Source organism: Chaetodon trifascialis, chromosome 4 (assembly GCF_039877785.1).
Source record: "Chaetodon trifascialis isolate fChaTrf1 chromosome 4, fChaTrf1.hap1, whole genome shotgun sequence".
Lineage (NCBI taxonomy): Eukaryota > Metazoa > Chordata > Actinopteri > Chaetodontiformes > Chaetodontidae > Chaetodon > Chaetodon trifascialis.
The window spans coordinates 24,929,787-24,946,350 of NC_092059.1; the positions used below are offsets into that span (position 1 = coordinate 24,929,787).

General features: G+C 43.8%; 1 protein-coding gene across 2 annotated transcripts in view; it reads right to left on the minus strand.

Annotated features, from left to right (window-relative positions):
* The window catches only part of phactr1 (phosphatase and actin regulator 1), a 36,183-nt gene that overhangs the window by 6,553 nt on the left and 13,066 nt on the right, over window positions 1-16,564 (minus strand). Inside the window, exons 1-8 of one of the 2 annotated variants that reach the window (XM_070960733.1) lie at window positions 13,359-13,720; window positions 8,382-8,546; window positions 4,841-4,921; window positions 3,823-3,945; window positions 3,527-3,730; window positions 3,178-3,439; window positions 2,278-2,480; window positions 1,346-1,502 (exon numbers count right to left, since the gene is read on the minus strand). In XM_070960733.1, the coding sequence (XP_070816834.1) occupies window positions 1,346-1,502; window positions 2,278-2,480; window positions 3,178-3,439; window positions 3,527-3,730; window positions 3,823-3,945; window positions 4,841-4,921; window positions 8,382-8,546; window positions 13,359-13,638 (1,475 nt within the window). In that variant the 5' untranslated portion in view covers window positions 13,639-13,720. Of the gene's footprint in view, window positions 1-1,345; window positions 1,503-2,277; window positions 2,481-3,177; window positions 3,440-3,526; window positions 3,731-3,822; window positions 3,946-4,840; window positions 4,922-8,381; window positions 8,547-13,358; window positions 13,721-16,564 lie in introns of those variants that run through there. The other variant, XM_070960734.1, reaches the window with a different exon arrangement.

The window sequence follows — 16,564 nt, forward strand, 5'->3', positions numbered from 1 at the left end:
ACCTGCACCTCTACTTTCAGTATTTACCAAATTATGTGATCAGAGATAATGATTGAAACTGTGGTTTTAAGCAGCATTTGTCTGATACTGTCCTTTTGAATAAGATGTACAATAACTGATGAATCAAAACCAAAACACTTCATGACTTTAATAATTCTACATCAGGAATGGTTACAGTTAATGTCATATGCTTGTTTTGGGAAACATGGTTGTGTTAGCACATGCTCGCTGCACTTTCCTCTCAAACTCACCTTTTCACCCCTCTTACTACACCTGACTCCCACTTCCTATTTTCCTCATGTCTTGTAGCTGCTCCTCAGCTTTAATCTCTCTCCTCTCAGCTCTGCCTCCTCCCTCCATTATGACTCATCATCCATCATCTGCTCTCTTTAGCAGCCAGGTCGCGTCTACGTCTCATCGCAGCCCACTTTTGATTAAACCACGCCTTCTTCCATATGACAAAAGCCTCGATGGCTGCGTTCCCATGGAAGCCATATTCACAGGCCGTGAGAAATATGGCAGCTATGTAGCTATGGTAGCTGTGAAAACAGAGGTATGGAGCACCGATTTTGGAGAATTCACTGTTTGTTGAGTAATGGGAAATGTTTATCCTGAAAGACTATGACATAACAGTATAGAGGATGTATTATGTGTAGCTCTGATTGTGTCTGGCTTTCTGTTCTGTTCTGTTCTGTTCTGTTCTATTCTATTCTGTTCTGTTAGCTTGTAAAGCAAACAGCTGTAGCTTCCCTGTAAACACACAGACCTCTTCAGCTGCTGCACACATGGATGTAGTCTCTGTCTTACCATCTCCAGCTGTTACCATCTTGGCAGTGCCTGACTCCCAGACTCCCAAACTCCCAGCTAACGCAAAAATTGGCAGAGGTGGAGCGTGGGTGGAGCTGAGGTGTGCTGAATGAAGCCTGGTTGCTGGAACCTAGCAGCTACCTGTCACTCAAAGCAGGCATACTCATAATTATGCATAACTTTAAGTCTTGACATAATTCAAGTTAACTATAGAGACCAAAGGTGTTTTTTGTACAAGGCTGTAATTTCTACTGTAAAGTTGAGCATTTTAACATGGAGGTTTTGGGAGATTGACTTGCTTTTGGAACCAGCTTTTGAGAAACAATGGCTTCATTTTAATGTCCCTTTACTCAACATTCTGGATTAACAGGCAATTCAGTGTCCCATATCATGATTTTGCCAGCTAACATAGCTGCCTGACTGCAGCCATCAAGGCTTTCGTCACATGGAAGTAAGCGTGGTTTCATCTAAAGTGGGTTGGAGAATCAGTAGACGCAGCCAACATGGGTTCAAGCACTTAGTAGGTGAGTGGACTCACCTGGTCAGTTTGGTGGCTGTTTGCTGTCGTGACTCCAGTCTCTCTTGGTCTGACTGCAGCGGCAAGATGTTTTTCTCCTCCAGCTCCCTCTTCGATGGACGGTTACTCAGTTTGATGGCCAGAGAGTCCTTTCGTAAAACCTTCATGGCCAGTGTGCCTTCAAAAATCACACAGGAAGCAACATGGACATTGTCTGATAATACACACTTTGAGCTTTGTTGTACAGATCTACCTTTGAGTGAGCTCTTTGCACAAGCTGACTGTTAGAAGCCTGGGTAGATTTTCTTCTATACAACATCACTCTGGCACTATTTATCACTGTTTTCTTATTTTGTCCATTTTGTTGTTTTTATTTTGGAGTTCCCCTCAAGGCTATCAGGCCAAATTAGCGGCTAGCCGGCGGAGCATTTAGCAGCTAAAAACACAGATGGTTTTCTCAGCAGTTGGTTTGGTTTCTAACAGCTCCTCAGTGTTTGCTAGCATGTTAGCCATATTAACTGTCCAAAGTGATAACGTCTCAGGGCTCTGCGTTGTTCTGCTTGCTGGGGAGTTTGTCCGCCCCCTGGTGGCCACAAAAAATCAACTACTGCAGCTTTAATATTTCTGGTGACATTCACGACCTGTCCTGGGTTTTCATCCTCACCAGCGCACATCATTTTCCTTTTCTTATACATTATGTATTGTGTGTATATAACTTGTGCAAAATAAATAAACTAAATAAAATATAAACATTATTCTATCATTAATAATTCACATCTCTGATAACAAACTGCAGCTCAGACGTGCTTCCAGCCATGTGTGACGTCTGTGTAAACACGTTAACACATGTGCTCATACACGCATATGCAGACATGATGTATTAGCATTAATAACAACAGGCGCCTGTTTACACAGACTGACAGAGCTCAGTCTCCCCAAAGAAAAACACCTACTTGTAAACAATGTATCATCCTCATCTTCCTCCTCATCGTCCTCTTCCTCCTCCTCATCTTCTTCCTCGTCCTCCTCTTCCTCGTCCTCCTCGTCCTCATCCTTGTACATACCAGGCAGGTCCTCGTAGTCCGCTTCGTTGGGGAGGTTCTCTTTGTCATCGTCACACTCGATCATCACCGTGGGAACAGCGTGCATCAGGGAGCTGCAGGTCGGTGGGAAAGGGCAAAGGTCAGAGGCGTGTGCTCAATGTTGCATGAAGCTGTGAAATAACAGGAGAGCAGCTGTACGCGAGTGAAAAGTCCACCATCGAGGCGATGACCAATCAAGCCCTCCAGCCTTTTTGAATCATTTGTGTTTGGTCATCTATCGTAATCATTCAGTTAGAGATGAGACAAAAGCTAAATAAAAGCAGTTCGACTCAAACTGTGAAATAAAAGAGGGATTTGTGAAAATAAACAGGTACTGCACCCAAACAGCACATCACTGAGCTTTTATGTGACCAACAACACCTGTCTAGAGCCCGGCTTGCAGCAAATAACCTGCAGACAGGCAACCAATCATTTTGATGGATGTGGAGGTGTGTGAGCTGGTGGAGGAGACGGGATGTAACCAGTATACTTCCATTAGACACCAGGGGTGATGAAAACAACACAGCAACACATTTGTGATATTTTGTCAATGACAGCGTTTCTATCCCTGCAGCAATTTCAGCAGGAACCTGAGTGCAACCTGAATTTTTACAGATGTAATTGTCCTTGAATTCTCTGAGATTAGCTCATGAAAAGCTGACATTTTGGAGAGACCTGGGTTCCACAGGGCAGCAACAACATGAATGTTCTGCATGATGACAAGCCAAGCAGAGCATCAGATCTTCCACAGCAGCTCAGTTCGATCCTCACCTCTCAAACCTCTGCATGGTGAGGGCCAGCGTCTTGTTGAGCTCCTCTATGATTCGGCTGGGCGGGTGGAGGGGGACAGGTATTGTCCCGTACTGCAGAGAGTGCCCGCCCATTGGAGCATGGCTAGGAGGGGCGGGGCATTTCTGGAAGGCGAGCGAAGAGGGCTCCATGCTCCCTGCAGGTACGGAGATCATGAGCTTCTTTGGAGGTAGAGGAGGAGATAACTTCACTGACATACACGGCAGCTTCACCGGGGCGCCGTCTGCACAGAGAGGGAGGGAGTGAGAGGGTCAGACCTGCACACACAGAGTCACACATGCAATTATGAGCGCGCAATGACAAACTCAACCTGTAATGTGATTAGGTAGTCTGTTGAAGGGTTTGGGTGGTAGCGCAGGAGGTTGTTTGTGTAGCATAGGAGGTCTGGAGAGCATCGATTCAGCACCGTCAGCCGGATACACGCTGGACTTCTTGGTGGGCGGAGCCTGGATGGATTTTTGAGTGTGGTCCTGTTGACAAGCACCCTCACTTGGCATCTGAAACTCCAGAGAGCCTGAGGAGAAGAAACAAAGAAATGAAACAGTCAGATACTACAATAGAAGGTGAGAGATGATGCAGCAATGGTGCTGAGGCTCTGCTGCCTACCTACAGCTGCAGCTGCTCCCTCCATCAGCTCAGTACCTTCAGACTCTGACAGGGTGGAGCCGAGCACCGGAGAGCGCCCGTTCTCCATCTTCACTTCCTCTCGCACAGCCGGAGTAGAGCCATCTGTATGACAGAAATGATGATCAGAAATCAGCAAATGAAAGACAGAAGCTCAAAGGCAGCAGAGGCAGAGTTGCTTCACTATGTTTGAGCTGCTAGTAGTGCAGAGACAAATAACAAAAAAAATCAGCCACCAACACTTTTAATAATCGGTTCATCATTAAAGGAAATAATCAAGCAAAATGACAGGCATCACTGGTTCCAGCATCTTAAATGTGTTAGATTTACTTCTTTTCTTTGTTATATCAATTCAAGTTAATTATCTTTGAGTTCTGGACTCCTGATTGGACAAAACAAGAAATGTCAAGGCTGCACCTTGGGCTCACTATGTGTGAAATGTTGTATGTATTAGTAAAGATATAAATATTTCTAATTAATACCTTTTTTCTGTGAAAGGGAAAAAATAAAAATAACAAATGCCTATCAAGTTCAGTTACCTCAGTCTTGTCACATAAATTGCTCATTCAGTGCGTCAAATATTGCTTCAAAATCAATATCACGACATTAATAAGAATGTACTAAAATATGGAAAATTAATGCAAAATTCAAATGTAAAATAATCAAACTGATGTTACATCAGTCATTACATCAGACAATGGTCTAATTATGTGACCTTAAAATGAGAATATAGTGGAATCAACAGAATTTTTAAAAACAATAACCTAAGCACGATTCCACTGTCCATACGCAGTTATTTTCCAGCCATAGCAGCACACTGAAACCATCAGGTCTTACAAAAATGACATGAGAAGGAGAAAAGCCAACAAACTGTCACATCTGAGAAGCTGTAAGCAGCCTTTCATATTCTTAATTGATTAAAAAAAAGGACAAAATCCAAAAAGTCAACTGATGAACTGGTCGTTTCAGCACAGCAACATTTCCCACTTTGTTTTCTCACCTCTCTCATAAACCTCCTTCAGGACTCCCTTCTTGATGAGCTCTTCTCTGCTCTGGCGAGTGGACATCTTCCTCTCCAACACTGAGGGAGCAGAGGAGACATGACGTCAAATAAACAACAACTGGATGCTCAGGAGCTCTATCAGCGCTGAGGAATGTGTCAGCTGCAGCAGATTCTTGCGTGGACTCCTCCGTTGATGCAGCCCTGGAAGAATCTTATGGCTGAGCCTCATATCTATGCACAGGCTTCACGGTCAGCTGTTCCTCAGGGAGAGGGACCCAAACACATGAACGCGCACTGTCAGCACGGCAGATTACAACTGTACCATAAACGACAGGAGTTTTACATTTACACCTCATTTCATGGTCTGTATCACACTTTAAACATGAGCTCACAATCAGCCCATATTCTGACTTTTTTCTGCTTCATCTGTTGTATCTTATAAGCACACATGAGTAACACTGCAGGTCTGGATACACAGAAGTCACCTACAGTACATGGGTAAAGTGAGAGGATCATTTGTTTTTACAGACATTTCATATTCATATAATAAAGTGCAACATACAACATATTTCTACACATTCTGCATGGGTGGTGCACTGAAAATTCACATGATTTTTTCTAATAATTTCTCTATGTTCCCTTGTACTTTTACATCTTTCACCGACCACCTTTCATTTTTTATTTAAATGTTACTCATATTTTTCCCTTCATTTCTCTCTCATGACAAGTTCAACTGCTAGAAGGCCACGTTTTTAAGCAACTGTTAACGACCCCCTCCAGTCAAAATCAAGTTTTTAATCTTGTCATCATGTCCGTGTGGTGTTTTTTAGCACCATGGCTGAGGTGTTTCACTGTTTTCAAAATGATGCAGTCGTGTTCTGTTGTCAGTTGCAAAGTTGCAAAAGGAGACTTTATGAGCCTTAAGTATGATCAAAAGATCAGACAATCTAATCGTCTGTAAAAACTCTGGTTTGCAGCAGCCATTTTCCAGAGCACCACAAAACTTCTATTGAAGCCGACGCTGATCCATCCATTTATCGTGGGGAAACAGTGAGTGTGTGTTAACATGTTGCTGAGTTCATTTTCCTTGTGTTTTATCCATTGACTGTGTCCATCAAATCTATAGTGAGCTAGATAATGCTAGCCTGCCAAGGCACATGACAACTCAGGTCAAATGCAAACGCTGTCAGATAGCTGCTGCTGAGTTACATGATGGCTGTATTCAGTGCGATGCCTCTGACAGAAAACTGTAGCGTTGGTTTTCTTCGGAATCTGTTTCAGGTTAAACAGAAAACAAGCAGAGGTTTGCTGAGCAGGTGGGTGGAGCTGCAGGAGAGTGGTAGAAGTGTGGTGAGATGGAGGCCACAGCAATTTAGATCTGTGCGTATTAAATGGAGGCTTATATGTAGAGTTCCATCTAAGCCATCTTAAGGCGTTAAGGGATTTTTCACAGAAAACTGTTCTACATATGTAATCTTGATGAACACAGATGAGTTTTTAGGGGTTTAATGAATGCCAGGAGAGGAATTTTAATTGCAGTCTTTCTGACTGTTATCTGACAGGAATCATTTGACTCCTTTCGAGACAGGCTCTCATTAGCATTACTATGCCTGAGGTACTTTAAATGAAACGAGCTGGATGCAGGACATGAGATTATGATCCACAGCAAAACACGGGATGATAACAATCAGCCAATGACTAAAAGGCCCGAGGTTAAAGCAAAAGGTGAGAAACAATATGAAGCATTGTGGGAGTTCAGTTCTTAAGAGCCTTTTTCGAATTTTCTGTAACTGTGAGTGGACGAGCAGGGAAGACGTGGCCGCTCAACACATAAACAACCACAACTGTGCGCCTTAGAAAACCAGCATGGGTACTCTCTCTGTGATGCGCCGCGGATGCACACAGAATTTAATGCACTCGGACTGACTGATGGCAGGAGTCCAGCAGTAACACATGGCGCTCACGGCACGGTTGTGTGCATGCGTGTGTGTGCTGTTAAACGTATATGGTGTTTGAGCTGCATACAGAGAAAGGAAGCAGGTTTCATTCACCTGCTGTGACAGCTGGGAGAACAGCTTGGCTGTGGGAAGCCTCTCTTCACCTCGCTCCTGAGTGTTCGTGTCTCTCAGTGAGAGCAGGATGTAGAGAGATTCGACCAGCTGAGAAACAACAACAGCTTCCATTTCTCCAAATCAAACGCCTTCCTCCATTTCACAGCTTACTACTGAGTGCGTATTGTATCGGAGAACCAGCATATGTACCGACACCCGCATGTCCAAAGACAATGGGGCTAACATCGCAAAGATGGCACGGTGGCACACTGACAATCACCATTTAAAGCTAATTTGTTACTGCAGCGAACATTCGTAATCACCTCTTCCACAGCTGCTGCGTTTACATCTCTGATGAATCCTGTAATTAACAGCTTTTAGCCGTAATGTCTGAACCAAGTATAAGAAATGTAAATAAGCTTTTCGGTGTGTTTCATTTTTCCACACACTTCTCTTGACTTTTTAAAATGTTGTTATAATTTCATGACTGGACATATTATTTCCTAATTATTCAATGAATAATAAGGACGTTACATGGATTAAGGTCACTCAGAAGATCGAAGAAATAGCTCCTTAACAAGACAAATATGTTACTGATGTACAGCGGGGAAAAACAGTGTCCAGAGCCAGAATACTTTCACATCTGACTCACCTGATGAGTGATTGTTGGAATAGTGGAAAGACGAACCAAGATGGTTTTGGTGAGTTTTATTCTGTGTGTTCTACATGATATGCCGGGTAAAATGACTGTTTTTGTCAATGGACTCTGGTGATGCACAGGCAGAAGCACTGCAATACGTCAATTCTTGCACGAGCAGTAGCCTGGGCTGTGTGTGTGTGTGTGTGTGTGTGTGTGTGTGTGTGTGTGTGTGTGTGTGTGTGTGTACTCTCATCTCTCTCGCTCCGTGTTTACACAAAACTGACAAATATGAGGAATAAGGAAGTAATTTAAAAAACACAATGATACACCAGTATTTGTAATGACTGTTGTGGACGGGCAGCTTTTCAGGTGAAGGCTCATATGGGGGGAAAAAATGGGGGGAAAAATGGGGGGGGGGGGGTACCAAATGTGTTGGCGAGTGTGAGATCACTATCACGTACATCATTTTGGCATTTCTGGTGGTGGTTCAGTGTGGTTTCCTGTATGTTTCGCTTCTAGATTCACCTGGACAGAGAAAAAAACATCTCTGCAGACTCTCGTCCTGTCTGAACAGCCTGATTGGTTAACATGGCTGCTGAAAGGAAGTGGGCAGCGCTTCACAACAGCGTCACATAACCATAATCATGCATAGTGGATCTTTGCGGCAGCCTCTATATGACCCCAGCACAGCACCTCTGAGCTGCCATTCATCAGTGCTACTGTTGCTAGGTGCAACGGGGAGACATTCATCTTGTGTGGGAGCGGTGAGTGAAGCAGATTACGATGGGGGGGGGGGGGAAACTGGGTGATAATGGAAATGATATGTTTTCAGTGTTCAGGTTCTCACCAGCAGAGGTCTGCTTGAATTTTTCACTCTTCTTCTTCCTCCACTTCCATGGTTTGAACAGGCGTCCCAGGTTGGCAAACTTGCTCCGCCGCCGAATGGGAGGCGTGTGCGTGCCTGGAACCAGCGAATCAGAGCGCATGGCTGCCAACCTCTCCACTTCCTCAGCTGGAAAACAACAACAGGGTCATTAACAAGCAGGCAGACAACACTTTGAAAAATACCCAGCTGTTTCCACGACGTGTGAGAAACATGGCTCACACATCTGCAGTGACGAGCTGATTGATTCATTAGGCGACATTCTCTGCTCACAGCTTCTCAAACTTGAGGAATTGATGCTTTTCTAATGTGGTGTATCATCACGAACTGAACATATTTGGGTCTGAAGACATCATGCCCCCCTGCTGGAAGATGTCCAACGCATGGGTCCCCATTTGTCACAAGAAATCCATCTAGCAGCTATAAATTTCACCTGTCACACACCCTTAATGGCAGAGGTACTCAAACGTAAATCACTCTAAATTTGGAGGTTAGTGATAAGATTATACCAATGTTGCCAGATGACACGCTCAAGACTTACAGGATTAAATCATTAGAGAGTAAATATCCAATTATGATGTTGTATATTTGCTGCCACACCGGGCCTCTGACACCCACAGTTAAGGAAAACTGGTGGTCACTTGTCTGTGATTCAAATGTCAAGGGACACATTCTCCCAGAGGGCTGTGCAAAATCAAGTCGGGAAAAGCTTATTTGGAGCTCAGATAATCACAGTCAGACAAGGGGTGAAAACTCCCAGAGAGACTTGAGGTACATCAGGACGGCCTGACAGAGAGGAGGAAAACAGAACAGAGACAGAATGGAAAAAAGAAGCCTTACAGCAAATTTCCACAACACATTTCTGCTTTTTTTATATACAAAAATATCACCATGTTTTAAGTCAAACCCTTCCCTCCTTCACTTTCTCCATTCGCTGCCTGACTCTGAGCTGGAGCTCTCATGGCCCTGCAGGGAGTCGTCTCAAAGCAATCATGCTGAAGGCTGTTCTATAGTGTGCACTTTTTTCATTCTTCATTTGAAACTACATCTTTTCCCATAACACACATCATCCTGCTGTAGAAGACAGGCTCTGTGGAATGAGTGCATGACGCCTGAGCCATGGGCGGTGCAGAAAAACAAAAGGACAGCCATGCATGTAAACACCAGCCGTCACTGATATACATATTTACACAGATATGCTGCAGGAGAATAGAGAATTTGCCATGTGCAGACCTGCACAAGCAGATCAGAGCTGACTGCAAGCCTGAATCCAAAGAAGTTGGAACGCTTTGTGAAACTTAAATAAAAACAGAATGCAATCAGTTGCAAACAAACTGTGTTTACAGACGACGGGTACACACAGTGTAAACAAAGTGTTCTCATCCTTAGCCCATGTATTAACATCCTTTAAACAGTCATGTGTTCACAAAGTGGTGAACCTCTCTCCATCCATCTCCACACAGTGAGCTGGACAAAGAGTATGCTCTTTGCAAACACTGTTTCGTTCCCATTAGATATTCGGGTAACATAACAAACTTGCGAACTCATTTAGCACGACATCACCCCGACATATTAGCTCAGCTCATGTTGTTCATGCAAATATGTTGTAACTTGCACTTGTATAGTTACAATAAAATGGCATGGATAATTTGAATTACATTGTTTTGACTCAGTTTGTCCCATGAATTATCACTATCATCTGATGTACTTACAACTCTGGATATCGCAATATCATATCGTATCGTGACTCAAGTATCGTGATGCGCATCGTATCGTGAGGTCTTTGGCAATACCCACCCCTACTGTTTACCTGTGGAATATTGCAAACAGGTGTTTTTGGAGCATTCCACAACTTTCTCAGTCTTTAGTTTCTCCTGTCCCAACTAGTTTGAAACGTGTTGTTGAATCAAATTCAGAATAAGTTGATATTTACAAAAATCAATGTAGCTGATGAGGTCAAACATTAAATATATTGTCTTTAACACTCCTACAGTGGCAGGTCATCACATGACTGACACAAATCATAACTAGAAAACACCTTAATCCTGTCTGGGAGGAAAGATTTAGCAAAATGTGCACTGAGACTGTCATTCCTTTGCTGTTGCACCACCTATAAACACCATCACATATTGGCTGATGAAAATGATTAATCTAGTTGCATCTATGAGATATGTTTTTAAGGAAGTTTATGTGAAACAAGTCATGGCTACAAGAAGATGGCAAACATACTATCAAATGATGAAATTTTTAGCCAAAAAAACAACAACCAAACATTCCATCGGCCCATCTAATAGATATAGCTGCTTATCTTTGGCAGGGTCACCAGGGGGTCATAGCCAATGCAATCTCACATTGTGGGTGTGAGGCGGGATGCACCCTGGACAGGTCGCCAGGCAATGACACAGCTGCCACAGAGACAGGTGACCGTTCACGCTCACATTCACACCTACGGGCCCCTTTCAGAGTCACCAATTAACCTGCATGTCTCCTTTGGACTGTGGGAGGAAGCTGGAGCAGCTGGATTAAAGCCACGCACACACTGGGAGAACACGCAGGCGGCGAGCCATCTGTTTGGATACAACTCTCCGTGCCATAAAAAAATCATTTTTGGTAAACTGAGGAATGCAGAGAAACATTTTTCTTCATGGTTCTGAAGAAAAAAAGGAGACTTAGATCAAAATGTTGTCAGTTTTAGATCGTTCTTATTTGGCATTATGAACGCGATGACCACAAATAAAAGCTCGCAGTGTGCGAGCGGTAAAAACAAGGGAATGTGGAGCAGCTGCAGACAGGATGACATGTCAGTTCACATCTGTACCAGCTCAGCAGCTACCATGGAGAGGCCCTTCAACAACAACATCCACCCGCCTCCACCTCCCCTCCTCAGCCTCCCCCTGGCAGGTCTGCTCAGTGGACATCAGTGTGAGTGTGTGGTGGTTGTGTGTGGCAGCTTGGTGTGAATATCAGAGGGCACACAGAAACCTTCCCCAAGCAAACACAGGAAGCGTTTCTCTCAAAGCAAAAACATCTACAACAGCGCTGATATCAGTCTTTTCAGGCCTGCTGCATCACTCAGACATAAAACACTCGATTCTGCTGCCTGAGTGGACTCCAGCTGTTTTCATGTCTGCCTCTCATGGCTTACGTCACAGTTTTGAGGGCTCACATCTCCCCTCTTGACTCAGCCTTACCCCCCCTGAACATAGGTGTCTGGTCCCTGCTGGTGTTGTGTGACCCCCCAGCAGTGGAGTGGGAGCAGCAGTGAGTCAGACTCACACTGCAGGGCGACATTCTTTCAGTCAGACCCCGGGTCTGTTTACTTACACTGACTCACCCAACGACAAGACCACAACAACTCTGAGCAGCCAAACAAGAGGCGATGCTGCTGCCAGGACACAGCCAGCTGCCCCCATCCTCCACAGCCACGCGTGTTTTATGGTCTATTATTGATCAATAATCAATAGTGAAAATGAGCTCTGCTTCAGAAACATGTTTGGGTTGATGAGTCATCCATCGTCTGCATGTCGCTGCTGGTCTGTGGTGGGACAATCAATTTTCACAGAATCCTGACATTTTAAAGACAAAATAATTCATTGAAAAACAGTAAGAATTAAAAATAACCATCAGATGCAGCCCCAATTAAGGTACTGATCAATGAGTTGTCATTAATTATTATTTCAAATAAGTCACGTCTGGATTTAACAGCACATGCTCATCAATCCTCTACATGATTGTGCTGATCTGCAAACAGACAATAATGTTGGACAGAGATTTTCAAATTCATCCATCCATCCATTTTCTATGCCGCTTATCCCTTTCGGGGTCGCGGGGGGGCCGGAGCCTATCTCGGCTGTCAACGGGCGGGAGGCGGGGTACACCCTGGACTGGTCGCCAGCCGATCGCAGGGCACATACACACAACCATTCACACTCACACTCACACCTAGGGGCAATTTAGAGTCACCAATTAACCTAATGAGCATGTTTTTGGTCTGTGGGAGGCAGCCAGAGTACCCGGAGAGAACCCACGCATGCACGGGAAGAACATGCAAACTTCACACAGAAAGGCCCGACCCGGGCTGCGCCACCGTGCAGCCCAGATTTTCAAATTGAATCATCTAATTGATTATCAGCTCAAATTTGCTGCTTTTCTCTGTTTTCTATCACTGAATATCATTAGCTTTTGGACTGCTGGTCAGGCTAAAGAATACTGGAAGATGTCACCTGGGGCTCACTCAAGGCTACTTTATGATATTTACAGATTTATTATGAATTTACTGATAAAGTCCTGAGGTTCACTGGTTGTTTCTCTGGTCTTTTGGGGGGATTAAGCTGCAACTCATCCGATCTTCATGAACCGCAGCAGTTTAATGATGTTCTGCATGACTGCATCCATCTGTGGACAGAAGTTTATACTGGAAACAGATGTTTCAGTTCAATCAGCTGGTCTGAGACCATTAATTAGAAATGTTATGACTAGCTTTTCAGATAGACCCCATTAGGCCTACATGCTGGGAGGGTGGTGATATGCTGCTTTACAGAAGTGGACCAAAGAGCCAGAAAGCAAACAAGGAAGCAAAACTAAACCACACACACAGCGACACGCACACACACACACACACACACACACACACACACACACACACACACACACACACACACACACACACAATGACTGTGAAATCATGCTCCACTGTCCCTCCACTTTACCTCAGCTGTGAAGAAAACCTGCAGATACAACAGGCTTTTCAAAGACCACCAATTTCTTTAAAGGTCACTAAAAAGTAAACAGAAGGAGCATTAAGAGCTGATCTGAGAGCTGCAGATTCGGCCCGGCAGGCAGGGAGCGGTCAGCGGCAGATGACAGCAACCGTTTCAAACCAGAGGAGTACTACCGCCTCGTCCTCCTCCCCCCTCCCTGTCCCCGTCCCTGTCCTCTCACCGTCCAGCGGCTCGGCTCCTCGGCAGTTGCTGCAGATGTGTTTGATCTCTTTGCCGATCTGGCAGTGGATCATGAACGGCATGTTGTTGTTGTTTGCGGCGGGCTGATGTTGGTGCTGTCCGCCGGAGCTGCTGCGGGACTTCATCCTGGTCAGACAGAAGGCTCTCCTCCTCTTCCTCGGTTTCTGCTCCTCGGGCACGGGAGCCGCTAAAGATTGGGGGTCGGCGGCAGATCCGGACCCGGACCATGAACACATCAAGTCGCCTCCATAGCCCGCCATGTTTGAGCTGGACTGCAAGGTTGGACCCTCTCGCCCTCTGCTCTGGTGGAGGGGGGGATTTCAACTGGTTTGCAGCTTTGTCCACTACTGACAAGCCAGGCGTGATAAGAGATGTACTTCCGATCACATCTTACAAAATAAAAGCATTCTGACCGCGCTCTACTGATGAAAATAAATTTTAATCTACATCAAACTCACAGTCCCTACAGTATATTTAAGAAGAGATGTATTGTAAATTATTAATTTTACACCCACCATGCCATCTCCACAACACAGACCTTTAGCCCTTTGAAATAGCAATTGTATCTAAAAAGACAGATCATTCAGAATACAATGAGGCAAACAATAACCTTCGTGTTTTTACTTTTTCAGCAGCCTTTTTACAAACATGTACTACTCTCTCTAGTACTCGAAAGAAGAGGAAATGTTTATCTGGGTTACATTATTTGCATACCAATGAGCCTCAACATGTGCAAAGAGAAGCAAATAAAACTGTTAGAAAGTCACATTGCTGGCTGGTGTTGGTTTAAACAGAAATGCAGCAGCACAGATCACTAATAATTCACTTACTGAAGTTCATAAATAAAAGAAAACTTGGTTGTTTGACTCAGACAGAAGGTCAGTGAGGCCAGTGTGTTGTTCTCTCAGTGTTGTGGACAACTATGTGTTTTAGGTTGAAAGGTAAGAATATCTGGTTAAATGCAATGAGTTGCTATAGTTATGCCATTGATTTTGTTGTCCTTGTTGGATATAAATTCTGTGCTTGTATCAGCACTGCTATCAAGTCATTACACTCAGGTTAGCTATTGTGCATACTTTCAAGTCAGTGCTTGGTTAAATGGGTCTGATCTCCACTTTTAAATGCAGAACGGTTTAACTACAGTGCTAAAATGTTGTATTTGGTTAACAAAAACCACACGTCACTCTACTTAGTTTTCAAGAAAACATATATTAGCAATCTTGGATAATCTTGTTCTGTTAGAAGTCCATAATCTATAACCTTTGTTACTTTACTTTATTTTGAAGTATTGATTTACTTCCGGTATTAATCTCTGCACCTTTATGCAGTTAAACGTCCACCAATCCTGGCTCACTGGTGCGTTTTAGCCTCGGGGTGGTGGCCAATGAAATGGAAGCGCCGGCACATTTAGATTTGAGATGGATTTTAAAGATCATCAGGATGATGAATGTTTGCAGCGCACGTCAGTGAACAATGAGGTTTTACATAGAAACAGAACCTCACAGTTTGTAATGACAGGTTTCTATTAACCTTTTGTTTTGATATCTCGCATTTTAATTAGACTGCACTGGTTTACACTCATCAACTGTCCTTTTGTCTTTGAGTTTATAATGTTATTTTTCTGTGTATGTGTAGTACTTGTCAAAGGTTTGGACACACCTTCTCATTCAATGTTCCTTCTTTATTTTCACTGTGTTACACTGAGAAAAATATGTTCATATTTTAGATTCGTTGACACGGCCACCTTTTGCTTTGATCACGGCTTTGCACACAGTTATATCAACTTCACCAGCTTCACAAAGTCATGAGGTTCCATCAGTCTTGAAGGTCTGCTTTTCCTTCATCTGCAGTCGAAGTCAACCCAAATCATTTAATTTGGGTTCAGATCAAGTAATTGTGGAGACCAGGTCATCTGATGCAGCTCTGCATGCTCCTACTTAAGACTACACTCAGACTCATATGGGGTTGAAAGCTTTAACCGGGTGCACGCCAAGAGCAAGTCCTGAAAGTAATCAATAGACTTCTTGATCCTGAACTCTACTGGAAACTAATGGAAAGAAGCCAAGACAGGAGAAATACGTTCCCATTTCCATGCTGTAAGCAGTCTGTCACGTGGTTTGAGTGAAAAAGATGACAGAATAGAGAAAGACAAGGGCGGAAAATACTGGAGGAAACCGGTTTGCTGCTTTCAAGAAACACTAATTAATGCAGTTCTTTGTTCATTTCTTCATTTGTTCATTTTGTTGTCTGCACTCAAAGACAGCAGTGCCTGAGTCTCCATGTAATGAAACATTTTTACTACATCTCCCGTTCTCTGCTAAATTTTAAAAGCTATACAAATAAAGGAATGGATGATAGCTTCAATATTCAAATTAGAGAAGTCTTAAGTAAAAAAAAAAGCAGGACTGAGTCAACATGCTTGTGTGAGAGACACTAGTTTATATTCTGCAGAGGCCACTGAAGGGTCACAGCATGTAGTTACACATCTCCGCCAGCAGGTGGAGCTCACTTACAAGCAAAAAGCATGAAATTAATTTGTCTCTGTGTCAAAACAGTGACAGACTGAGCTACAGGGTGCAAACTGGCTAGGTAGAGTCAGTGTCCACATGGAATCAGAACCCACTGTTATCTCCTTCATGCTACAAAACCGAGCTAATGAGTGAGACTACAGACCTGCGCATGAAGTCAGTCATCCCAGGCTATTGTTACGTAATTTCACTCATGTACCTTGTGTTTGCGTTTACGTTCACGTCTTTTATGGAACACCAAGATCAAAAGCATACGCTGCATTTTCCTCGCTGCAGACGATGACTCATGAAGGCTTTCAGATTCAAAGTACAAGGTTGTGCATCACAAGATGAAAGGGGAACTGTTTGGTGAACGAGCCTTGTGTCTGGAGTGAGTCCTCCTCCTTCAGTCAGCATCAGGCCTCCACTTTCTCCTCTCAGCTAGGAGTAAAGACATTCACATAAAGTAAGAGACTGTTTCATGAAGGACGCAGCTGAACTCGCAACAGTGCTCGCGCTGGGAGAGGGCCAAACCGATGAGGTAACAAGAAGGAAGAAGGACGAGCTTTGTTCCTTCTCTCAAGTATCACACAGGTTTCATTCTGTACCCAGTCTGTCGTCTTATTCTGATGACTGGTGTGATTCATACAACTCTCTGACAGTTTTTGCTTTCTCTAAT